This window comes from Pseudopodoces humilis, chromosome 3 (genome assembly GCF_049639895.1).
Source record: "Pseudopodoces humilis isolate 2021_Gansu_Grassland_sample_001 chromosome 3, ASM4963989v1, whole genome shotgun sequence".
In the NCBI taxonomy this organism is placed as follows: Eukaryota; Metazoa; Chordata; class Aves; order Passeriformes; family Paridae; genus Pseudopodoces; species Pseudopodoces humilis.
The window spans coordinates 59,525,965-59,552,087 of record NC_142202.1 but is presented as its reverse complement, the minus strand read 5'-3'; the positions used below and the strand labels follow the sequence as shown (position 1 = coordinate 59,552,087).

At 37.9% G+C, this 26,123-nt stretch overlaps 1 protein-coding gene across 2 annotated transcripts in view; it reads right to left on the bottom strand.

Annotated features, from left to right (window-relative positions):
• MED23 (mediator complex subunit 23) overlaps window positions 1–21,657 on the bottom strand; it is a 37,778-nt gene extending 16,121 nt beyond the window's left edge. The window contains exons 1-16 of one of the 2 annotated variants that reach the window (XM_005518350.3): window positions 21,520–21,657; window positions 18,752–18,783; window positions 18,560–18,647; window positions 17,658–17,782; window positions 17,406–17,517; window positions 16,521–16,619; window positions 15,939–16,040; window positions 14,966–15,035; window positions 13,223–13,335; window positions 11,969–12,064; window positions 11,414–11,431; window positions 4,780–4,980; window positions 3,191–3,334; window positions 1,564–1,709; window positions 690–935; window positions 368–510 (exon numbers count right to left, since the gene is read on the bottom strand). In XM_005518350.3, the coding sequence (XP_005518407.1) occupies window positions 368–510; window positions 690–935; window positions 1,564–1,709; window positions 3,191–3,334; window positions 4,780–4,980; window positions 11,414–11,431; window positions 11,969–12,064; window positions 13,223–13,335; window positions 14,966–15,035; window positions 15,939–16,040; window positions 16,521–16,619; window positions 17,406–17,517; window positions 17,658–17,782; window positions 18,560–18,647; window positions 18,752–18,783; window positions 21,520–21,579 (1,795 nt within the window). In that variant the 5' untranslated portion in view covers window positions 21,580–21,657. The remainder of the gene's footprint in view (window positions 1–367; window positions 511–689; window positions 936–1,563; window positions 1,710–3,190; window positions 3,335–4,779; window positions 4,981–11,413; window positions 11,432–11,968; window positions 12,065–13,222; window positions 13,336–14,965; window positions 15,036–15,938; window positions 16,041–16,520; window positions 16,620–17,405; window positions 17,518–17,657; window positions 17,783–18,559; window positions 18,648–18,751; window positions 18,784–21,519) is intronic. The other variant, XM_005518349.3, reaches the window with a different exon arrangement.
• Window positions 21,658–26,123: the final 4,466 nt, after the last annotated feature.

Genomic DNA, 26,123 nt, shown 5'->3' with positions numbered 1-26,123 from the left:
ACATACAGCAGACATGCAAATTATTTCAACAAGAGCAATAAAGTATCCTGTGTGTCTCAAAGTAACTTTGCTTATGCTTTTCTTTTTTCTTTTTTTCTTTTTATGTAAAAAAGCATGTTTTTACACAACACAGCACAACTGTAAAGGTCCTGGCCATAAAAGTGATGGCATAAAGGGACAGCAGCACAACTAGTCTGGAATTTACTGCAACACTAGGACAACTTTCATGGCTTCTTTTATATTAAACTAATTTATACACACTGCACAATTATATTTGCAGTTTTACTATGGTCTCCAGTTGCTATTAAATTAAAATACCACTTAACAGAAAGAAAGGGGAAAAAAATAAGAAGGTTTTCTTTCTTACTGATAAAGCCTTTGATGCCCAAGGATTCTATTTCCATATAAACCAATAGGCGACTATAGGTTTCCACAAGAGCAGGAGCCAAGGCCACACTAGATTTTGCATGAGCCAGCTTAATTACCCTTGTAGCTATGCTGTGAATCAGACTGAAGAAAGAGAGAAAGTGTTTTTGAATCAAAAACATGGACTTGAAATTTAACACATTATTAAAGTAAATGAATAGATCTATATATGACGCGTCCAGCCACAGAAAGCCTTTCTGATGATAATTAGCTACACACAAATTTATGGGTTAAAAAGAAAAAGCTAGTTGCATGTACTCTACCTCATTTTGGCATGAACTGTGAGCGAGTCCAAGAGGTTCATTGGCAGTGGGGTGATTGACCCTGATGCCATGCAATTAGTCCCTGGAAGAGGTGTCCTCATGTTTCCATTTCCATAAATAGTCTCTACTAGTACACCCATTGGCAAAGTGAAACACTCTGAATTGGTTGAGTACGCATTGCACAGCAAGGCAATTTTGTAGTCATTCATCTGTAAGCTTTTATTTCTTAAGCTCTGTTGCAAAAACCTGTGTGCAAAAAGATTAAACGTTAAGCAGAAAGAAGAATACACATGCATTCCAGGAATACAACTACAACAATGTCAGTCAAAAACCCCATTATAAAATAGTAGAAAAAAATCAAAATACTTATAATTGCACCACATCAACACAACTACTTCTTATGCCACAGTTTCACCATGTTACGATTTTTCTATACTGGAGAAATAGAAATTTCTCAGGAGAAAAAGCACAATTAAAATCACCTTTCCAGACAAAAACTTCACCTAACATACTGCTTATCCACACTTTCCAAACCACAGTGTAACAAAATTGTCCATTTGCTTTCAGATTCTCTATCAGTAAAAAAGACTTGCTATTCTATAAAATATATTTTTATATATTTTAAATATATACACACACAAATATATATATATACAATATACTATAAAATACATAATTTCCACTAGCTGGATAACAACATTTCATTTTTTATGAAATATTTTGAGTTCTGTCTCTTGAATGATTTTGAAGTCACTCAATTGAAAACCTTTATACAGCATCCCATCACACAATGCATTTTTGAAGACAGACTTGGAACTACCTAATTCATTAGAACTAAACATAAATCAAAACATAACAAAACCCCCACACTCACTCATGGTGAAGTTTAAGAGAATGAGGAATGGGAATCTGCAACTTGGAGTTGTCACTATGTGCCTTCCGGTTCAGATGAATCCAAATGCAGGTCATTGCAAAAGCATGAGTTGACTGGGGTTTGTTAATATCAGGTACAGGAATATACTAAAGAAAAAACACATGAATGTGACATACCACATGGATTAATGTGCAGAAAAACAAGTATTCACAAAATCAGGTTTTTCTTTTTTTCTGATTTGCTACACCATAAGAAACATTTTTAAAGAACAGATTCTACCCTCATCATTGTTTGTAATTTTAAATCAAGAGCTATGGGAGAGATCTGCACCTCAGTAATTATTCTGAAAAACACCCACACCAAACAAATTATCTAAGACCTTGGCAAAAGGAAATTCATGTTTAGGAGTGTATAGTTTCCAGACACATGTAGTTACAAAGCATATCCTTTTTCTTTCAGCCTCACACTTACACATTATTCACAAACCAATTATGGTATCTACTTCCATAGTAGGTACTCAGTGGTTCAACAGTATTTTCTGAAAAATCTGAATTGTTCAGTGTCACAGTTAATACTTAAACATTAGTACGCTTCTCATGAAAAGGTACAGATACAACACAAAATTAAAAAGTTTTGGATCCAGACTTAGCTACAGTACTGCCATTGGAAAAGGAACGCTTTTGCCAACACCCACATTTCTTTCCCTTTGATACAGTTACTGCTGCACAAATACCACTGAGGGCATAAATGGGACAGCACCAATACATGATCAACAGGATAGCAAGGCAGATCTTCTTATGAACAATAGCCAGAGATAACATTTTTAGTGCTTGTCAAACTGAATCTGAAAAAATGCTTCCTAGCATTCAGTTTCACAAGCACTTAAAATGTAGCACTTAAAAAGCACTAGTCAAAGAAAGACTTTCAGTAAGTGTAACTGGGAGCCATCACTACAGCTGAAGTAAACAGTTCTTCTATTACTCTTCCCATATTTGATGCTGACAAAAGCAATTGAAATCTGACACAAATTGCACTGAAGAATTTCTGTGGGTCAAAACTAATGCAGCAGGGGGGAAAATTGTTACATATGAGTTTGATACATCACACACTTGTATTTGTCTATCCATTCACCCAAATTAAAAAGCACTAGGAAAAGAGTAAGCACTCAGGACTTCACAATGACAATGCTATCAGAATTACAGTTTAAGAACTTCTTCTAAGCGCCCCTTCCACAGCAATTTTAATTCTAGAGGAATGTACAAAGCATGGATTGATTTGATTTGCCCCTGCAAAATGAATTTCGAGTACTATTCTGTTTCAGCCCAGATGTTACAACAGAATTACACATTTTTCCTTTACCGTCTCCTCAGTGCTTTAACAAACTCCTCAAAACCTTAGTCAAACCAAAGCCAAGGAAGAGAGGAGTTAACACAAGTCTAACTTGCCCCTAAAAACAAATGTGGATACAAATTTCATGGATATGAAATCTTCAAAAAAAAACTTATGAAACATCTCCCTCCAACTACGCAGCACACTGGTCTAAGAATGACTCAAGAAGGATAGTAATACCAACATATGAAGGTCCCAAGTGGAATTAAAAATAAAACTTTTAATGTCAGAGACTTACTTCTTTCTCAGGATACAGGAGGTCAAACAGCTTCATGACTGGGAGGAAGTCAGCCAGTGCATTCTTCTGGATGCTGCCAGAGATGAACTGGAGTAGCACCCACATCAGGTGGTCTCTCCCCTTAATAAGACCACGGCCTGCCAACTGTCAAGAACACTCAGTAACAGAAAAATACTGCATGCAGAAGAAAAATCACTGCAAAGATTCTTATAAAAGTAGAAGGGCAGACTAAAACAGTTTCAGCAGAGAATTTTATAGCAGGACTTAGGCAGAAACATACATTGTTTTCAGAAAGAAAGAAAATAAGTACATTAGTTGTAACACATGAACGGACTCGGTGAGGGCCACAACAATTAATGGTAAGATTTAAAATGCATTTAACTCCTGAGGATCACTGTTTTGAAAAACTAGCAACACTTAAATACTGGTCTTAAATTGTCACTTTGTAGGCCTTTAGTAAAGTACAGTATTGCCATTGCTAGCATCAGGCCACAGGTTTTTAGAACTCCTACAAAGGAAGTCCCTAAGCCAGAACAACTTTGGTTTGCTTCATCTGGATTCACCTGGGTTTGTTTTTGTCAATGAACTTCTTTACCTGCAACAGCAACTCTCGAATAACCAATATTCTATTCTTATCTTGCTTGCTGTAGTTTTATACTAGATTTGTGCAATTGTGTTGTATAATGTCCATTGTTTCAATTGTTTATTAACGGTAATTACAGGAATACAGCCCTGGTAAAACTAATTTCAGGGAAAACAAAAAGAGCAGAGAACCACAATCCATCACAAGTGGAACACAACATACATAGTACATTTTTATGTAACATGGAACTGTGGACAAATGAAGACAGAGCAATGTGTTGTGTGTGTTGGAAACTGCATCTATATAGCCAGAAGCTGATCCTACAGCGATGAGAAAGAACATCCCTACCCCACCATCAACAGCATATAGCTCTCTCAACAAAGAGCTCAGGATGTTGCTGGCTGACTGTAACTCCTCCTCTCCCTTCTTGTGGAGGACTGGCATCACCACCCTTAGAACTATAACCCTCAGCACCAGAGGAAAGGGCAAATATTATTATCAGTTTTAATGGAATTATTACTAGAATGTAATAATAACTTGGGACTGTGATTACCAGTGTCACCATAATTGCACAAATTACCTTTGATTGTTGACTGATTGATTGATTAGACAATCAGCAAGTTACTACCTCCATTTGCATGGCGTATTTTTTTAGTCCACAAACAGAACAGGGCATTCACTTTGTTCAAAACTCATCTGAAAACTGGATGCCACAGCACAGTACTTTGATCTTCTGAATTATGCCAGTTTATCTCTTTATTCTAGTTATTAGCACACTTTGAATCCAAATAAAATGCAACATCCTGTAATTGAATACACTAAAAACACACCTATCTCACAGCACCATAATTTGTGAATTTGACTTCTAGAGAGAACAGTGATTAAAAATTTAATTAATTCTTACACATAAGGTACTACTTGTAGGGATAAGTGACACTTTTTAAAAAAATACTGGTTTTGTTTTTTAAATCCCTCTTACCGTGTGGGAGCGTTACAAACAATTTACCTTTTGATGGAGTGACAGCACCATATGAGGAAAACTTGCAAACTGAAAGAGCACAAAGAAAATGAGCTGGCTGGAGAGATGCTGCCACAGAAGCTGACTGGTTCCACCATCATCAAACTTCTCTTCAGTCTCAGACCGTTCCATGGCATACACCACAAGATCCACCAGCTGGTCCTCCAGCACAGGGCAACGTTGCTTGTGCTGTAAGGCAGAGATCAGATACAGTATTCCAAAAGCCTTGCCATTAACTCCAGAACTTGCACAGTTGCAGTTACAGTACAGTTTTTTGACAGAAGGCTGGGAAGCATGAGATGAAGTCTGAACTTAAGTTAAGGATAAGCCAGTATATTAAAGCTGCACTATGTTACAGGTCACAATGATTTTTACATTTTATCATATATTCCATAATTCCCTACTCAGTTCCAAAACACACTTCATCAATGGACAGGTAACATCTGAAAGTTTTTTTGCTATTTTATAGTAAATTCAGGCAGAACGTTATTTCTCTGATCTCACAGTCAAAGACAGAAAACAAAGCCCATTCTTTAAACAAACAGGTGGGGGTTTTTTTATTTGATTTGGGTTTTTTTGCTGATTTTTTTTTTCTTCTTTTCTCCATTAAGTCCATTTCAAAAGTAGGGATCACCATAAAGAAAATGTATCAATTGTACCATCAAATTCAGAGCAAACATCCCAATACATGACAAAAATATTTAACGACTATTCTCTTTTTCACTCTCATATTGGGTTCACCTATCACCTGCAAGCAGCAGCAGAATTAGTATCTGGTTAATAACCCTATAACTAGATGCTGTCCTACTGACACAGCACTGCAGGTTATATCATCCAAAAGGCTTGAAAATTAATCAGTGGTGCGTTCTACATACTGTAAACAGAAAAATTACAAATCAGAGTGAGGAGCCCCTCAGATGTTAGCTTGCCACAGTCTTCATACTGAGCTATGCAAACCCAGAAATAATTTAAAATACACACCATCTCTGATAATTTTTAATAATTATCAAGAAGGGAATGCATTATATATTCAGATATATTCTGTTAGTACAGATGTCTATAAAAGAGGTCCACTACCAGTAATTTGGCACTCAGATTATAAATCTGCTGTTCAAGACTACCAAGTATAATGTCACATGTTACAAGATCCTCAGTGCAACAACTTTTCGTTATTATCCTGCATTTGTATTGCTACACTGACATAATGTATTATAACTAAGGAAAAAAAAACACAGATAGCTTAACTTCTCAGAAAGTGCTAGCATTTTGGAAATAATCTAACCTGTTTGTTTCAATGCAACCTGTACTCAGGAACGGTCACATTTATTCATTTTTTTATTTGGCCTGATGCCTGTAACATAATGCAGCCTTAAAGAAAAAATATTACTTTATGATACAAAAGAAAAGGAACTGAGCTGCTCAAACACTAATCATGAAAATGCATTATCCCTTTCTAGAGGCAAAAAGGTGTATGTAAAAAAGTTTTTAAAGATCACCCCAATACTCATAAAACATTTTAGGGATGTCTTAGATGAATTCTTTAACTTACTAGCCAAGCAGTCTAAAAAAAGGCTAATATAAAGATATAATAAAAGAGAGATGCTGAAAGGAGATGCTTGTTCTACCTTCACTGATGGTAGTCTTTTGCTATGAAAAAAAAAGAGATTCTCTTCAATTAAAAACAGAATGCAAGAATTGGAAAAGTTGACAAAATACAGTGAACAGCATCCCCTGTTGCATGCTCTTTGCCAGCTCAAAACTGCAGAAAGCTACAATTCCAGCTGTGCCTTCTTGAAGCATGCTTAACACAAACCTCTAGCTAAGACAGAAAGCATCGATGATACCTTTTCTCCCAGTACGCAATGTCATTATCACAGACCAACCACGGTACAGGTTTACAGAGAGCAGTATTGGCACCATCAGTTCAGAACACTTTGGGTCTTTTGTGGCTCGTTTTTCTCCCCCTCCGAAAGCAACTAATTATGAAGCAGAGCAGGGTGCAACAGACAACACTACAGACTAGTTTATAATCCAGCATGCAAAACTACTGTGTACAGGGCTTGAAATTTAATTGTTTGCTAAGCACTGGGTTAATGTCCAAAAGCCTAATCATGTTAGGCCATTTTAATTTGGAATAAAGTTATTCAAAGAACACAACAGGAAAAATATTACTGTTAAAAAAGAGAGCCAGAATTTCCAGTAGGAATTTTTACTATTCTGAATAATTCTAACTCTGGGAAAAGTTTAAGAGCCAGGAAATTAAAAAAAATTAATTCAAGCTTTTATTCTGCAGACCACACTTTCATTGCTTTAAAGACAATTTTCCATCAGAAAAATAGCAGTACTACTCTATCCTCATTCATCAATTTAATTTTCTGGCAATTTCTTTCATCTGTATTTTCAGTGAATATACACTTCTGCAAAGATCTTGTATCTATAGTTTCAGAACTCTTGGAAATAAAATACTGTACTGCACAGGATTTTGCAGGATTGGGCCCTTGTTTTATTAATTGCTCAAAAGTGAAAGAAAATCTCAGTATAAACTGAGATGAATAAAATTATAGGTGAGAGCTGATTGCCCTCACAGATAAGTAGGAATTTATGTTTTGGCATGGCTTAAGGAAAACAAAAACGAACAACAAAAAATCTCCAAACGCTGTTCTGGATTATGTATGAAAAAATCCAGCATTCAAAATCACTATGCTTTTCCCCTAAAGTAAACATGACTCTAATTTTTACAATTTGAGTGTACAAACACATTCTCCATTTTGTTCTGTAAAAAACATTTCAAGACCTGAAAATACATAATTTCATTGAAAACATTATTAAAGCATGAAGAAATACAGGGGGGGTAAAAATGTACTTCCATGACAACTTGACACTAAAATTTCTTGAGACCAGCCCTCTAATGGACTAGTGGTATTTAAGTGGATCAGAGATTCACTTGTATGGTGGCTTGTTATTCTTATTTGAAGAATTTGGCTTTGAGTTTTTAATTCCTTCTTTTTTTGAGACAGGGTGGGTATTGAAAGGTGTGGCAGGGGCATTGTTAGCATTAAAACTATTTCCTACAAGAAAAATATTTTAAGTAGTCAGTAAGGCTGGCTGATGGCTATGATAGCCTTTGAGTATTTTAAACAACATTTAGTAAATAACTACACCTAAGAAATAGACTCAGAATACCAAATCACAGAGGTTGAGATCCCTACAAGAGTAAATGGTGTCTCCAAAAGTCCAATTCAAAATGCCTAAACTAGTTAAAACATAACAGAACTGCTCCAACACTTCCACTTTCCAGAACTGTATGCTACGAGGACACAAAACCTTCAAGCTTATTGTTTATACCTGATTCTATCATCTCTTCCAGGTTTGGCAGCCATTCTCAAGTTTCCCTCATTAAAAAAACGGAGTAAGTTTAAAAAAGGAACATACACTTGAGTGTTCTCAATGCACACCCATACAATCAGAAGCATATAAAAATAATCACACTCCTTTTATTTGCCATGACACTATCACCAGTAAAACTGGGTAGTAAGATCCCAGCATCAACTGAAATTTTAAAAATAAAAGTGAAAGTCAATTTTTAAATATAGCATTATGCCATCCCTTTCACTTAACAGTTCTGCTTACAACAGCTTCCCCACGCTAATTATCCTGGTTTGCAGCTAGCAGAGAACATAATTATACATTCACCTGCACAGAGTAAGGCATAGATAAACTGTAAATCACCACTGCTGGTTGAACAGCTGACCAGCTAACTCCACTATTTAAAGAGCAAAATCATTAATACAACAGCTGCTAATTAAACATTTTTATATTACAGAAACTAGACCCCTGAAAATTACCTCCTCTCTCAAATATTCTCCAAACCACAGAAATCAAAATAACAGGTTTTTTTGATTGTTTAGAGGACTGCAACAAGATCCTAACTCAGCTATGCAAGCAAAAATGGCATTTTATTCTTCACATAAGTCTGTACATACAGAGGAGGTAAAGATATAAACCAAAACCTCCAAAGTGAGTTCATGTCCTGAAGACATTACTTTAGTTCCGTTTTAAGAAACAACTGTAAGATCCCAAAACCAAATCTTAATGTGGTATCAGTGCATTAAGACACTCTGAATTGTTAATCATTTTCCAAAAAAACAAATTGTTATATAGCTCAAAAAATTATTTTAAAAAATAACTAAGAATTTAAATTGTCACCCCACCTAGCAGGAGAATATAAACTGACATAGAATTGAGTCATTTAGGTTGGATAAGACCCTTAAGATTTCAACGGCAAGCCATGATAATATAAAGGATAAAGTACAATTTAAACCTCTATTTCCTATAGACCAATTCAAACAGGTATACAAGAGCATGTACTGTCCCACACAGAAGTACACAGTAGCAAAAACTCAGAGTCCCCAGACATCAACAAAAGAAACATTTTGAAGTCCATATTATTACATTTGGACTTAAAACCATATACTTGATAATGGTATTGCAAAACCTTATCCCACAGGTCCTGAAAGGAACACATGAATCTATAAACATATGAAATTTTACCTTCATTTTTCTCCCTGCAAGGTTAACAGGACAGCTGGATTTGTATATTTTTTACATAACTCAGAGATGGCTTGAGTGAATGGTTTTCTAACACAGATATGCTTAGTTAAGACCGACCCACAAAATTTCATTGTTCATCTTCAAGAATATTTGAGAACTAGGACAAATCTGGCTGAACCATACCTAGAGATTGTGATGCCAAAAGATTCAAATGAAGGCTCCAATCCTGCAACTGGATCTGTGTAAATAGTTGACAGGGCATACAAGCAACTCCACATAAATAATTAATGATCATAAATAAATAATGATCATTGCGTTGAGGTGTTTATTTACTCTGAAACAAACTTGGCACTATTTGCATTTTTAAGTGTCTTCTATTATAGTGACAGTTAAATTTCTGCAGGTTATTTCACTAATAATAAAATACAAAATTATCAGCCATTTTACTGTAAGCATTGATACAGTTACACAACTTCTGAAAAGCATGCTACTATTTTTTGTCAGGTGGCTACATTAACAAATTGAAATATAACACAAAGGTAATTTGTACCTAAAAACAAGTAAAATTTTAATGTTTTCCACAGTTTTATGCAGAGAATATTAACATTTAAGTGGAACATATTTCCTGTTTTATACCACTGTACCACCCACCTCTACATCTGTATTTTCAACTCACAAATTTTCAATGTCTTTATGCTGGTGTAACTAGTAGCACAGCTATAGTTCATGTTCTGTCAGCATTTCCTTTATAAGCTACATTCTTCACATTTGTTCCTTGGCCATAAAAATACACGCCAGGATGAAACTTTGTGTAGGAATTCCTATACTAGCAGACAAATTTCAAAAAAAGTATAATTTAATACAATTTATTTCTTCAATTACTTTTAGAGGATGGTGAAGTAGGAGTTAAAACCCAGCATTTTTAACTTTTTTTTTTTTTACATAAAAGGACAAACCATCCATAGTTAGAAGAATAAATTGGGTTCAACATAATTTTTGTCTGTATCTTGCATTATTTACCAGCTACAAGATGGATAGAGGAATAGTTTGGTTTATCAACTCAATGCAGACACAGAAAGACACACAAATACTACTCATTTAAACAGTAAACCTAGCAGCTCAATTCCAAGGTTTAACATTTCAGCTGCTTTTAAGTCTCAGGTACAAAAGATCATCATGAACAACACAGAGTACTGCCAGCCAAGATGTAGGAATCTGTGCATTGAAAAACATTGTACCAGTTCAGGAAATGCACTGGTGTATTCCATTACATTGGGAAATGTACACAAGGTTTCAGGATCATGTAGATTTTATAGTCAAGTTACAAACCTGAAAAAAGTTTCTTAAATGGAAACACTGACACAACCTTCACTATAGTATTGCAAACAGCAACGCTATTTTATCAGTCTTAAATACTGTTTTTTTAAAGTAGGTGTGGCAATTATTAGTGTAATGAGGGATAAACTATAAATATAACACCCATCATTTCAAATTTCAAGCAGAAGTCCACTTGCTTGACTTGCTCAGGTGTTTATTTATTTAAACAAGTAGTCAAAATTTTAAGGAACTACTTTTTGTGTGGTATTCTGCACTACTCTTTTTTCACCTAGACTGGAGAATATTATAATTGCCTGTTGGGAAGTTCTTTACAGAGGCTTCCTAATGGTAAGAATATTCCACTAGTAAATCTTTCTTTTTTTAAATGATGTATTTACAGCCTTATATTTTGACAATTAAGTCCCGTGGATGTTTTTTCCACCGGCTTAAGGAAAGAAATTTTGAACTAAAATCTCTCCTCATCTGAAAATTCCAGCAAAGTAAAAGTTATGACTGGTAAGGGAAATGGTAGCAGTCCATTCCAATAAAAATTTTACTATCAAAGGACCACTGACTGTCAGCTTTATGCTACATCTCTCATATCTCTAGAGAATTGTAGGGAGAATTTGTCCTTGACTAATGATCCTGCCAATTTCAAGCCCTGACTGTACAAGTATTCTCTACCTAGAATCAGTGGCTACAAAGCGGCCAGCGTATCGTTAGTCACAATACAACAGTAAGGTTGTGAACATACCTGAGCAATGTTCAAGGTCTAGAGCATTGGAGGATGGGCAGGACAAGACAGGACAGAACAAAAATAAAGGAAGAAAAAAAGAAAAGACAAAACAGTGACTATGAGGCCAGCCTCAAGGATCCCCAAGTCAGACTAAGCCCCCCATTCTAAGGTTTCAAAAGAAAAAATGTAACAAAACAAAGCCCAGCTTTCAACTATTCTAGTACTATAACATTCCAGTATAACAGAGTACAACAATGCTTTAAAAACCAACGAACAATAACCAGTCTCCTACTGTCTGTCAAAGGTGTACTTGAGGCTGGCCTTATAGGAAAAAAAAGCAATGCAAAAAAAAATCATATTTTAAATCTCTACTTTTTAATTTAACATTCGTAAAGCAATATACAAATGATAAGAATAACAGTGTCCAATTAACCTAATATGATCCCATAAAAAAAAAAAATCACTCTCCGTACCTAAACTGTTTTGCTTAGTTAGCTATAGCAAAGAAAAGAGAAAAAGAATAGTGCAGATTCTATGCAGAATTAAATCACGTGTTACAGCACAGTACAGTACCTGCTTATTCAGACCTAGCATATTGCAGACCATATCCCTTGAATACGGTTGTTCCAGCACATATCTCAACAAAGCAGTCTGTGGCTCAAACAGATCCTTGAAAAAGAAACAAGCAATCACATACAAACATATATTGCCTCATCATGTTTAATTCTGAACTTACATTTAACTGAATAAACAATGCAAGAATTAATGTTTAATTTATGCAGGTATGTATTATCTGGGAAATCGTCTTTCTGGTAACTAAAAGAAAAGAGCAGATAACCATAGCTCTTAAGATGTTGCAGATTTTATGACGTCCAAGAAGAACATTCTTCATCCAAGAAAAGGATGGTATACTTCTTGGAACAGCCTTGAACTCAAAGGAAACAAAGTGAGACAACAGAGGAAATGCACCAAAATGCATAGAAATCATGACTGATATGAAGAAATTAGGTATGAAACAGCTGCTCACTGCACCTTCCAACAGCCTGAATCACTTTAAATAAAAATCTTATCCGGAGGTGGGTTCAAAACAAACAGAAGGAGATGATTTCTCATGCAACATACTGAAATGTGGCACTCCTTGTCAAAGGAATGTTAATGATACTAAAAGCTTACAGAGACTCAAGAAGAGTCTGAAGAAGTATTTGGGAGATGAAGGTTTACTAAATACAGAGAAACCACGTCTGTGTCAGGAAACACACAAAATTATAATGGCTGTAGATTGTGAGCACTATACACGTCACTAGACATACTGTATTTATTTCCTTTCTTAGACATCTAGGGTATGGGAATTGGATGCAGGACAACATGGATTTTTGTCCTGATCCTTTGAATTCTTCAAGTATACCCCTACTTCACATTCAGAGTTTTAAGTTTAAATATGCAAACTTTAAGTTTGAATTGTAAATTATCTTTCCTGTAGAATAATGAAGAGCACAGAAAAGAAGAAATTACTTTCCCATTCTCTTCCATCTGGCCAATTTTCCAATCAATTCTCTGCTCTCACTTGCTCTCTCACATGTAGACACTCACATAGCACATTAAATTATGTCTCATGTTCTTCAGCATCCTGGACAGCAGTTATATCAAACATTATTCCAGGTCCTCTGTATGTAGCTTGAAAACACTGAAATATAAAATACCCACACCTTGAAAGCTAGCCTAACTGGAAGAGATGGATGTTCAGGGCTGAAATTTTTCTCCACTTTAATGACATAAAAGCTTTGTTTTACTGAATATAACCGGTTTAAGAAGTTTAATAAGGCATACCTTATCATATGGTAAGAGACCTTTCAAAGGAAAACGAAGGGTTGTAGGATCCAGCTTCCATGAGTTACACATGGCACCCGAGTTATTTACCACAGGAAGGAGACTACAGCGACCTACATGCAATGAAACAAATTCTCAGCCAGTGAAACTGGCCCATTGCCTAATCATTTTGATGCAAAAACTGGCCTTGGCCACTTTTAAGCTCTCCTTAAATTTCCACCGTTTAAACACTTTTACCACAGGATTGCTTCAAACTGATTTTATTTTTCTAACTAATTTTCAACTAATAAAATATCTAAGCAGTAAAGTCCCCATTTATTCACACTGGGTACACCAAAAATAAAACTACTTGCAAATATCAACCTAAAAGTATCCTTATAGATTACCAGAATACTGGTTCCCCTGCCATTGCTTGACCTAGGGATTTGATTTCAGCAGACTGACCCTTTCCACAAAGAAAATAGCCTTATAAACCTAAGTAGAATACAGTCTTTCAATTTCCCTTCACTGAACCTGGGAGAAAGATTGTGTTCAGTAAAGCAGTCAAATGCAAGCATGTGTATTTCAATATAAGTCAGTGAAGATCCAATCAATGCAGTGAGACCAAAACACATGACATGTGTTTGGTAGGCTAAATTTACATTTTTTAGTCAGTGTAGTCTAACAGCTAGCCAGTGTAGCTAGTAGCTAGCCAACTAGCCTTTATTTTAGTTGCTTAAACATAAGCATCTGAACTGAGCTCCAAGCAAACCTGTATAGCAGAATGAAAATTTAGGTGCTCAATTTTGACCTCTCTCAGTTCAAATTCCATGACTTCTATTATCCAAACTGGCCATATTATTATCAGATAGAGCAAGAAGTAAATAAACATTTATTTCTTCCCTTCAATCATATCTGTATAGGTCATTTGCACATACAACATTTGGAATGTGATCCCCGTCAGTCATATAAATAAAAGTCATATAAATAAAAGCTATGCCACGCTTTCAGTACAAGAATAACTAGATGCTTCTGAAACAAAACGCTTTGGGAGCATTACAGATGAATTTACATTTTGAATCTCTGCACTAAAGAAGCTCCATCTCAATAAACCTTGCTCAGAACTAATGCAGCTCTTACTAAACTACACAAAGCAAACAGAAGACACTTCTATCTTTTGAAGAAAAATGCAGAAGGCATCACATTAAAACAGCCAAATTTTGATCATCGGATTTCTAACAATAAATGAAGATGAGCACTTCTTTCACAGAAAAGTAGAACAAGCACCTGTCTGAGCTAGGAAACATTCACCCAGAATCCTACAACCAAGAAGAGGATGAGCACCTACAAAAGCTCCAACAGAAACTGATGTCAAAACACTCCAAGACTAGCATCCCAGTGGATACATATTAACTCAAAATCCTTGGGCACAGAAAGCCTGTAATTTCCCTATTCTGCCAGTGACATGTAGTTAGAAATCATCTGCTAGTGACCTGTAGTTACAAACCATATGACCATATAACAAGTAGTACACTTCCACTACCAACAGGTGGCGAAAAATTATTTTGATCTCATCAATGAATTTTCCCCTTCAAAACAGAAACTGAAGGGATCAAGTCTGAAAACAAACTGACAAGAGTAGAGGTACTAGATGAAACATAAGATATTTGGCTTCGATGACATAGGTCCCAAAATGTTCTAAGAAAAAAATAGTTCTAAATAAATTAATTTATTTAGAAGTCATTCATTAAGTCATTCTCTTACCACAAATAGAATTTATTCTTGCTGTAGGTCTGAAGGTATCCACAAAATCTGATACTAAATTACCTAGTAACTGGGTGAGAAGAGGAAAAAAAATTAGGGTTTAAGTTCCAGACACTGATAAGGAATTTTTTAGACTTTAAAACATATACATGTATGCGTTTTAATAAAATATGCAGAAACCTACTAAAATAGCTAGCTTCCTATTTCAAAAAGTTGAAAAAAATCATCTGGAACATAAAATAAAAAAATTAAAATGTGGCATGAGAAAGGAGGTGCAGCAAGCACTCTTCCCCGTTTGCACTCAAGTAGGAGCTTATATAAGAACTGTCTCCTATGCAAACTGTTATTTGAAGGCATAGCACTTATAACTTCTGTTCATAAAAAATCTCTGCTGCTGAATAACAATTCCACATAGAAAAATTATCCAGATCAATAAAATCTACTTTAAATCTTCTCTCAAAAGACAGTAACACTTTTCCCATTAATACAAGGGAGTTGGGATTTTACCCTTTTCCAAACACCTGGTTATTTCAACAGAATGCAAAATTAAGAACTGGATTGATATTACATTACATTTGGGAAACAATGACAATTTTCATCCCACCAGAGCCCCAAATCTCTGCATAATAAACACAGAAAACACTGGTCAACTACATAAAGTGATTTTTCTTATCCTGAGAAAGCACAAAGTGGTAGGTATGCATGACCTGCATTTCCATATGTATTCAAGAAAACCAACTCAGTGCTTCAAAAGTTTTGAACATTAGACCACAGGTCAAAATCGTGCCATCAGTTTCATGCAAGAACACAGGGAGCTGCTGCTGCAATATATCAAGCCTGTATCTTAATTTATATAACTAAATACAGAGCTTACTGTTGAGCAGAATTTAAATTTTCACATAAACTTGGTTTTAAAATACAGCCATTTTGTGCAACAAAATTCCAGGGTACATTCTTTTACATGTATAATTACCCAATGGGGTAGTTTTCCTTCAGGATACAGTTTTCTGATTTCTGTAACTGCAAAGTAGGCAGGCAGCAAACAAGCATTTCTTTCCAATATGTAAGCTACCACCTATAAATAAAAAAATACATCAGTGTACAAGACTCTGGATAGGATAAATGCACATGTCATCTGTCTACTAGTCTGTGACAGCCCACTAAAATATATACAAGAATTAAAATACTTTTTCTTAAGTTGTATTCGTTAGACTGAGCCTAATTAAGACCACGTCTCTATGTCTGCCCACAAAGTACTGAAAACAATTGCTATTTTTATTCACTAAGAAAAAACTATTAATCATTATTACATCCTATACATCTTACCTTAGGGAAGTCAAGCACTGGGCCTGACTCTCTTATTAGGGATTCTAACACTTACTTATAATACCCCACAAAAGCTCTTTGTTTACTGCATAAACTGCAATTACAGTAGAGAATTAGAACAGAAAGAGTAAGACCTTCCTGTTGAACCACACCAACAATCAGAAACTCACTAATAACAAGAGGATGAGGCCTATCTTCCTCTATAGTGGTATAAAATCCATATAATTACCTCTCTTGCTGCTAAAAGCTGCTGTACAACAGCTGAGCTCACGGTGTTTGGAATTGTTAGGATTTTCTCTAGGATCACTTTCAGCAGATCCCGCACACCCTGAAAGAAAACCCATGAGGTTAAAACCCATCTAGGTTCCTAGATAGTCTTTATTTCTGGCAGAAAGATTACACAATCAATATGGTCAGACAGTATTTTGACAGAAAAATTAGTTCTTGCTGCTAAGTGTCAGAAGACAAACTGCTACTGAGAATATTAATACTGATTACATTAAAATTTAACACTAATTACATTAAATCCCTTATGGAACTTCTCAGTCCTAGGACGCTCCGGAAGATAAAGTTGGTATTTTGATGTGCATCCAAAGACATCCAACCTACAAAGCCTTTTGCAGCCTGAGCAGAGCACAATGTTGTATTTTATGTTTTCTGACCTAACATGATCAACAATGCAGGGAGGTGATTCTCTGCACGACATGCATGGTTTCCTGCTCCTTCTGTTGGAGTCATACCATGCCAGGGACTCAAGCTTTCAGGAGCTTTTTGCTACGTAGTAACAAAGGTTAAAGCAGATGACAGAATTCCAGCCTTAATGCTTGATAGTTTTTATTTTCCTGTGTTCACCACCTCTGCAACTGCATTAGGGTTATTCAGCTTGTACCTGAAAATGGAGGGAAAGGACTGTAACAAAGAAAAGAGTACTAACAGTTACACTGTAAATAAAAAATTATCTCTTAGGGTAAAATTCAAAAAGCATTAAAAGTGCTCATTGAATTTTCTAAGAAAATCAGACTTTGAAAAATTGGATGTCTCTGAGATAAAATCATAAAAACAAAGGTAGCAAATAATGTGTCTTTGCAAAGAGAAAGGAATGAGTGGAAGATACCTTGTAGTCTACACCTCCAATAATCTTCCGAACCAATTTAAATGTTAATGCCCACAGCTGAGTCCTTTCCCACTCAAGTGTATCGGAGTTTATCAGAGATTCACAAACCATCCTAGCAGAAGAAGACAATGCAAGACTGAATGGCAGATACTAAGCACAGGTTTTCCAGCAGTAACTGTACAATGTCATTGCAAAAATACCTCAAATACAACATCTTCCATGTATCTAATCAGTTACTCCAACACAGCTCACCTGGGTGGCAAAAGTCCAGTTTCTACTGCCATTGCTAGGCAGTCATAAAGAAAAGAAATTCTTTTAGGACTATGTTGGCTATGAATGAATCTTACAATCCACTGGACACACTGTTCATGAGACTCCTGAAAAAACAACAGAGAAAGAGAGAAAGAATGCATTTGCAGGTAGTGAAACAAACTATAAAATTCATATAGTATTCTACTATGAAAAAAATGAAACTAACACCAGAACAGATCTATATATCAGTAGAAGCGATCCAGTTGCTCAACATATAGTTTTTCCTACAAGTCTTCTGATATTATTTTGAAGAAGCTCATTTGTCCAGCAGAAGTTGGTCAGCTGTACTGACCAGTTACTGGCCAATACAGGAATCATTTCCTAGCTTAACCACTGATTTCTATAGTCAGCTTTGGTTTTCACAACTAAGAACAGACCAATTTTTTTTTTTTTTTCACAATTATAATCAAATTCAGTGAAAATAAAGATGAACAGGCCTCCAACTATGGAGCATGTCTGGAGGTATCTAGCTTTTGAAAGGTGATTTTTTTAACCTAACCGTCTCATTTTATATTTTTCTCTTCTATATACTTGTTCACTTCTACTAAAAATTCTGTAACAAACTACCTTTTATTTTTTATTTCTTTACTGTTACACTTCTACTTGCTTATCTTTATTTGCACTGCACACCAACCTCTGCTGAACAGCTATATAACCTTACCAATCTCAAAACTGCCTTTCTTTTCCAGCAAAGTCTTCCTATATTCTTTACTGTGCCATGTCTGGAACGAGATTCTGAATAACGGGACACACACATTATAGCTTAACTGTTTATCTACTAGGAAAGATATCTTTGTATTAAAAAAGTATATAAAGATGTAAGCAACAAATCAAATGTTAACCTGGGAAAGACTGCTCCAGAACTGTCTAAAAGCTCCCAGGCAGCTGATCAGTTTGGTTCTCTCATCTTCTGGAGTATCCATAAACATCCTAATGCAAATAAGAACATCAGTTTTTAGCAGTACCCAATGAAACAAGTAGAAAAATACATTTATACATAAAACCTTGCACAAATAAAGCAGTATTCCACTTACCCAGGAAAGGCTTCTTCAATTACTTCTGTTTTCTGTAAAAGAAAAACCCCAAGTGAGATACTGCTAGAAGGTTTTCTATGACTATCATGGCCCCAGGATGAAGCACAAAAAACAAAGTGACATTGTTATGGGACTGTACCAGAGAATGACAGGTATCTTCTGCTAAATCACACTATTGCAAGGATGAGAATGCTTTGTTTTCATATAGACATATAAATGTTGCAGATCCAGATTAAGGCTTTGTTTCCTTGTTTTGGATTTTTTTTTGGTTTTTTTGTCTTCTAAACACCTAGAGATTAATTCACTTCCCAAAGCTGGAGAAGTTGTTTCACTGTATTATTACAGCTCTCTTCTCATAATTTTAAAAATTAGTATTTTTTAATTCCATTAAGTTTTTGCCCCTCTTATGTTCCATGACAGTCAGTTACATAAATCAATTAAATACAATTACTTTCGCATCCAAATTTAGATCCATTGCTTTTTAAATTTGACTGAATGATGCAATGATCTTGTACTAGGTAAAAAACTAAACATGGATTTCCAATTTATCTCCTCTAAGACCTTCCTTTACCCACCCACCCCCCCCCTTTTCTTCTTCAACTCCATTTTGCTCAAAGGCTTCTATATTATTATTCTAAAACTTCAACAAATAGGTTTTGAAAAATATTATCCTAAAGCTTTTCCTACATCTTGTAAGGATTTGACATTCTACTCAGGTGTGACCTAATACTGACCATTATGTATTTTCGTTGTTATATTACAGATATAAGAGCATGTAACAAAATCAATTTTCTGGTGTTCCTTTTCCATCATCTGGCCCAGAACTGCCTGTCACTGACACTCAAGAAGCAAAGGAGAAACTGACACTCATCTGCTCTGCACAGAAAGCAAGTAAGGTTTGTTGCTGTCCACCAAGATAGTACCAGCAGCAGGGAAAGCAGTAAGTTGCTACTTTATTGGTTATTGCACCAAAAATACAGGGAAATTTTCTCAGGAACTATTTTGTTGTCGTTCCTTATCAATCTTAGGCAAATAACAGTGCATAAAAACAGGAAATGTGACAACACAGGCAAATGACAACGTTAAAAATGTGAAAGCAGTCTGAATGGCAATGCCAAAGTGGACTCAGTCACATGTAGACAATTAATATGCTACAAGCAACACCACACAAAGAAAAGTACATCATGCATTTTATAATGCCAACTTAAAACAGAAAGGTTGGGCTTTTCTTTCCCTTACTGAAATTCATCATGTGGAAATAACTTTTAATTGCTCTGAGACCTACATACTCTTTCCACTTCAGACATTTCAATCAGCTTCTTTTTGTCTGAAATGTCAGTCAGGCTCCCATTCAGGATCAGCTCCCGTCACCCAGTGTTTCCAACTGTGAACATCTCACATCTACCAAGAAGCTCATTCATCTGTGCTCCACACAAGTGTGATTAATGACCCACTGATTTGACTTCACAAAGGTAAAGTCCTGTTTAACTAATCTAATATCTTTCTATCGTAAGGTCACCCACCTAGAGAGGACAAAGAGAAGGCAGTGGAAGTACTTTTTCTGGATAACACTTTTAATACTACCCCTCACAGCATCCTTCTGGACAAGTTGTTGAACTGTGGGATAAGCAGGTTCACAGTGTGCTAGGTAAAGAACTGGCTGGAGGGCAGAGCTCAAAGCGGTGCAGTCAGTGAGGCTGCATCTGGCTGGTGATGGGTCACCAGTGGTGTTCCTCTGGGCTCAGTTCTAGAGTTCAATATATTTATATTTATATGTATATTTATATTTAGGTGCAGGAGGTGAATGCACCATTAGCAAATCTGCTGATGATACCAAACTGACAAGCGCTGTTGACTCTCTTGAGAGATGAGAGGCCTTACAAAAAGATGTGGATGGACTGGAGCACTGAGCTCCAGTGTCACTCAGTGACATGAGATTTAACAAATGCTAGATTCTGTACCTGGGACAGAATAATACTGGGCACAGGTATAAACTGGGAGAGAGGTGGCTGGAGACCAGCCCTGCAGAAGTGGATCTGGGAGTGCTGGTCAGCAGAAGCTCAGTGTGAGGCAGCAGAGAGAGCCCGGGCAGCCAGGAGGGTAAACCCCACCCTGGGGTGCAGCAAACCCCGTATTCAACCATCCAGACAAAAGAGGTGATTATCCTGCTGCGCTCAGCTTTGGTATGGCCACACCTCGAGTACTGTGAGCAGTTCTGGGGCCTCGAATGCATCCACGGATAAACAGCAAAGCCGTCTAAATGGTTGGAAGGACGGTCTTACGGACACGGAGGAGGCCTTTGGGCTAACTGTGCTTCGTTTTGCAGGCAGAATTGTGCGTCTGTATTTCCACAATCTGATCATGCCATTATGCTGGCTCGCCTACGCGGGACATCCATCTTCTCCTAGTCTCCTTCAAAACTCCTTAAACTGCTTATTTTACAGCAATTTCAGCGCTCTGTAATTCGGTATCGGCTAAGCAAGCTGTTTCACGCCCAGTCCTACTCTGTCCCAGCTTTCCTATAAAGCCCAGCGGGGGCAGATGCCAGCCCTGGGGAATCTCCTTCCCTCACGCGGCTCTCCCGCCGCCGAGAACAGCGCGAAACACGGCCGGGGACGGCAGCGGGGCTCCACAGCACACGAAAACCAAAAGCACCTCTCCCACCCGCTTTTCATCTCCTTCAGGATGCCCGCCCTCCCCAGAGGGCGCACGGCGGGCCTGCCCACAGCGCTGCTCCGGCAGCGGCGGCGCTGCGGGGACGGACTCACCACCACCTCCTCGAAGATGCTCTGCAGCTGCGTCTCCATGGGCACCATGGGGATCGCCATGGGGCCGCGCCGGGCCCCGCCGGGCCCTTTGTCAGGCGCGGGCGGCGGAGCCCACCCCTCCGTCCCCGGCCCGCCGGAAGCTCCGTTCCGGATGCCGCTCCCCGGGAAACGCCTGCCCGGCCCGGCCGTTCCGGGCCGCGCCGCCCGGAGCTGGTTTTACGTATTTTATGTCTTACTGCTCTGTCACACTCCTGAGCTAGCAGCCGTTCCTATCCAACCCTCATACGTACCCACATACAGTTTGTCCACTACTTTGTGCCTAATACAGCTTTACCTTGATTTTAAGTCATTAGCCAACATACATTCTAAGCAGAACTTAGCATGCAAGCCTAAATTTAGCTGGTCATATTTGGTAGACTTGGTCTAATCCTAGCCCTGGTTCACAACTTGTCCCAAATACTATACCAAATTTTGAATTTTAAAACTGAACCACTCAACCATGTCATAGCCTTGAACCCCCAAAAAGGTTCAAATGGTGATTTCTGTCCTGAATGAACATCTTGTCTAACCAGATCTCATTTTACCAGATCTCTACCTTTGGGTAGAATAGTAGTAGAAAGAAGGCTCTTATTCAGGCACAAGAACTATGACACGTTATGTAGATGATTATGATTAGATTTATTGCTAATATAGTATCTAAATATTACCAAAGCAGTATATAATATAAGCATGTTATAATATATAAACATATTATAACTAGCTAGAAATGTACAGGGTTGCAGGCTTTGGCCTTACAGAATGCACAATGGCAAAGCATCAAAGCACTGTTCTGTGGAGCTGCTTTAGGATTTTATCTCTTTATGTGACTGGACTTCGGTGCTTTTACTCACCTGCCCAAAAGTGAGTGTTCCTCATCTTTGGGCTGGAACTACCCTGCAGGCATCCCTTCCAGGACAGGGGGATCTGCCTGGAGGCTGCTTGCAGCCTGGGAGACCAGTTTGCACATTTGGCTCAGCCTCAGCAGTATTTTAAACACTTTTTCAGGCTGATGCGGGCCAAAGTCAGTCGAAACCATTACAGCTTTCTGTCTCTGAAATTCGTCATTATTGGGAACATTCAGATAGTTCCTCCTGGAATGCACACTGGGTGTTCTTATCTTAGCACTATTCTCACTTGGAATTCTTATCTTAGGACAAATCAGATTTCCCATCAGAGACAATTGTAAAGGAGAGGGGTGTGTGTATGGGAAAGGCCACACTTGAGGACCTGACTAACTTGTCTCAGTCACACTTGGGCAGAGAATTTCCTCATTGGGATGGGGCTGGGAGCAAGGGGTGCTGGGCAGGTCAGGCCCGAGCAAAGGTCATCCTGCTTTGCCTAAGGGAGCCAAGTATCCAGGAGAAGCAGTACTGCTGTTAACCCTGGAGCAACTGCACCCGGGCGTGTCTGCCAAGGCACCACTGTGAGACTGTACAAACAGCGCCACACACCTCACCAAACAAGGCAGAAAAGCAGCATTTGAGTGAGGATGAAATGACCCTCTTCACCCAGACACAGGAAAAGAAATGCGCTCAAAATGATTGTAAATATCATATTACTCTAGCAAAAACACCTTCATCAAAATGACCATTTTAATGCTTGTGTGTGACAGGAAACATTTGTGAGAAAAACGGTTAAACTTTGAAATGTTTTTTTCCTGAGTGAGTGCCATTCATTTTAGAAGATAGATGACAAATGAGTACAAAAGGCATCTTAGAATTCATGGTGTATAGGGCTTGTCTAGTACTTCATGGCCTTAGAGGACCTGTGGCTTCTTAGTAGTGAAAACTGAAAGTGTCTACAGCACAATGCTATTCAGAAATTACTCTCCCCATTTTCCTGACATGCTTGTTAACACATATATAGCAGATGTCCTGCCTGTGTTCTTTTGAAAGTGTCAGATGAACTGAGGACTGAAGTGTAACTTCAATGGGGTAATGGGTTTTTTTGTACCCTCACCCTGCATTTGTATAGTGTCATTCTGTATGCAGAATGGTCACTCAAAGTTATGATTTAGTAATTGAAAGCAGAAAGGATAACTATTTCCTTCTTCCTTGTTGTTTTCTTTCTTTAGTCTTATGTATTGATCATATGGATTGTTTTGGGTTTTTTTAATGCGAATTTTCTTTTGATGGGGATGAAAATGGGTATTTTTAACATATGAGGCCCTTGATCTTGAAACAGAAAAGTTTGGGTTCTTGGTCAATATTGAGTTTTATGATCAAATTTTATGAGTGAGAAATGTTCTAGAATGTAATAATTCATCATGTGGACAGTAAATTATGTCAAGTTAGAGCAATGATTAGGTAAAAGTAGCAAAATCAGGTATATGAGATCACATCCTGTTCATTTTAGCTCTTGCTGAGCGGTGCTTAAACAGACCGAGAGCCTTCTTTCTGAGTAGTGTAGCGTGCACAAGAGTCTGGGAGGGGGCACAGCTGGGACATCAGAGCCCAGCTGACCAAACAGATACCCCACACCATATGATGCTGTGCTCAGCAATAAAATTTTGAGGGAAAAAAAGGGAAGGCATAGGGAATAGTCAGTGTGATGATGTCTGCCTTCCCAAGTAATCATGACCATGTGGTGGAACTCTGCCTTCCTGGACATGGCTGAACTGCTGATGTGGCCTGCAGATGTGAAGAAGCCATGAAGCCAAGAAGCCAAGAAGATTTTGCTTTGTTTGTGTGAGTGGCTTTGCTTTACCTATTAAGCTGTCTTTATTTCAACCTGCCGCGTTCCGTAATTGTAGGATCATGTCCAGGGAAGTTATGGATTCTGGTGACCGACATGGGACTCAACGAGCCGGGCTTCTGTTTGGTTAAGCTCAGGAAACCATTTATTCAACACAGGAACAAACTCAGCTTAGATCCAGAGACAGAGAGCCCCGAACATGGTGGTGGGTTTTATGGGAAAAAACCAGGGTGGAGTTTAAGGTCGGGGTCTAATAGGAACACAGCAAGGGAGAAACCCCAGGGGCTCAAACCCAATCAGAGTTCCCTGGGCTGCCACCCCACGAGGGCTCATTCTTCCTGAGGCTCATAGGGCACATCGCCCGAGGCGGAGGAATGGAATCCACTCTTCCTGGGCTTTTAAAGCCTCTCTTCTCAGATTAACAATGCTTATCTGAAACTAAATCTTTGCCTCCCTGGGCGGAAGCACCTCACATCAACTTACAAGTTTTTTTCATTTTTACCCTTCTTGTTCTTCCCTGCTTCCTGCAGCAGGGGACAGTGTGAGTGGCTCTGTGGGGCTAAGCTGCCTGGTCATATTAACTCCCAAGTGTGCTTTTTGACACCTAGTGTGGAGCCAGAGGGGTTAAAGATAATGATAGCTTTGATAGGAATGTGGTCCACTGGATTTACAGCTGTTTGAACTATTAATTGGCAGGCTGCTGCTCTCACCGGAGGACCTGCTTGCTTTGCTCTATATTAGAACGGAGTGATTGTTCGGGATTGCCATATGCTGTAGTGCTTATCATCTCACTTTCCTGTTCCTGGGAACATTTTGATAACAGGAACTGGCCACGTGCCTAGGCTGACAGATGGCCTGGTCATTGCTGCTGTTCCTGTAATTCTGTAGGCATGTTGTAAGTCTGTGAAAAATGAGGTTCACTCACTTGATAAATTTTAAAAGGTTTAATATAAACAAACAGACAATAGGAGACAAAGATAATAAAGCAAAGGGTTAAAATGGCTGGGTGCTTGGCTCTCTGCCAAGAGCACACTTGGTGTCTTGGAAACACCCTTTATATACCATTCCTGCTGCATGGATTCATGCATATTCAAGCTTTTTCAGGAACTGCTTTGCATGGCCACTCCTTGGGTCTGCCTTTTTAGAGCATGCACTTTTCAGGTTTAATCTCCCTTCTATCATCTTTTTATTTGGGCTGGGGTTCTTTCTTCTACAGGCAGTCAGTGTTGATAGCAGCCTGGGCCCCACCATCTGTTCAGTGGAGGTTGTCTTGCTTTGTTCAGGCAGGACCTAACCCTAACATCCAAAATTCTTCTTGACCTACACCTAAATTCTAGCAGGAGAAAAAGACATAGCAAAAGCTATCTAACATTATACATATAACATTCATCTTCATACTTGAGAAAAGCCAATATCACAATATGTATTTATAACAAGTCTGAACTCAGGTTGAAAGGTCTGTGAGCTCTGAATAACACCAAGCTGGAGCAGTTATACCCCAAAGTGTGTGTGGCTGTGGATATGTCCATAGTGGAGCAGTTACACCCCTGAATAATAGAATCATAGAATCATTTAGATTGGAAAAGACTGCTAAGCCCACCACTAAATCATGTCCCTAAGCACCACATCTACATGTCTTTAAAACACCTGTGAGGATGGTGACTCAGCCCTTGACAATACTTTTGAGGAAAAAAGTTGTCCTAAGAGCAACTTGAGCCTTTTCCTCTTGTCCTGTTACTTGTTACCTGGAAGGCCCATCTGGCTACTACCTCCTTTCAGTAGCTGCAGAGATAAAGTTCCTTCCTAAGTCTCCTTTTCTCTGGATTAAACACCCTCTGCTCCTACAGACATTTCTCACAGGACTTGTGTTT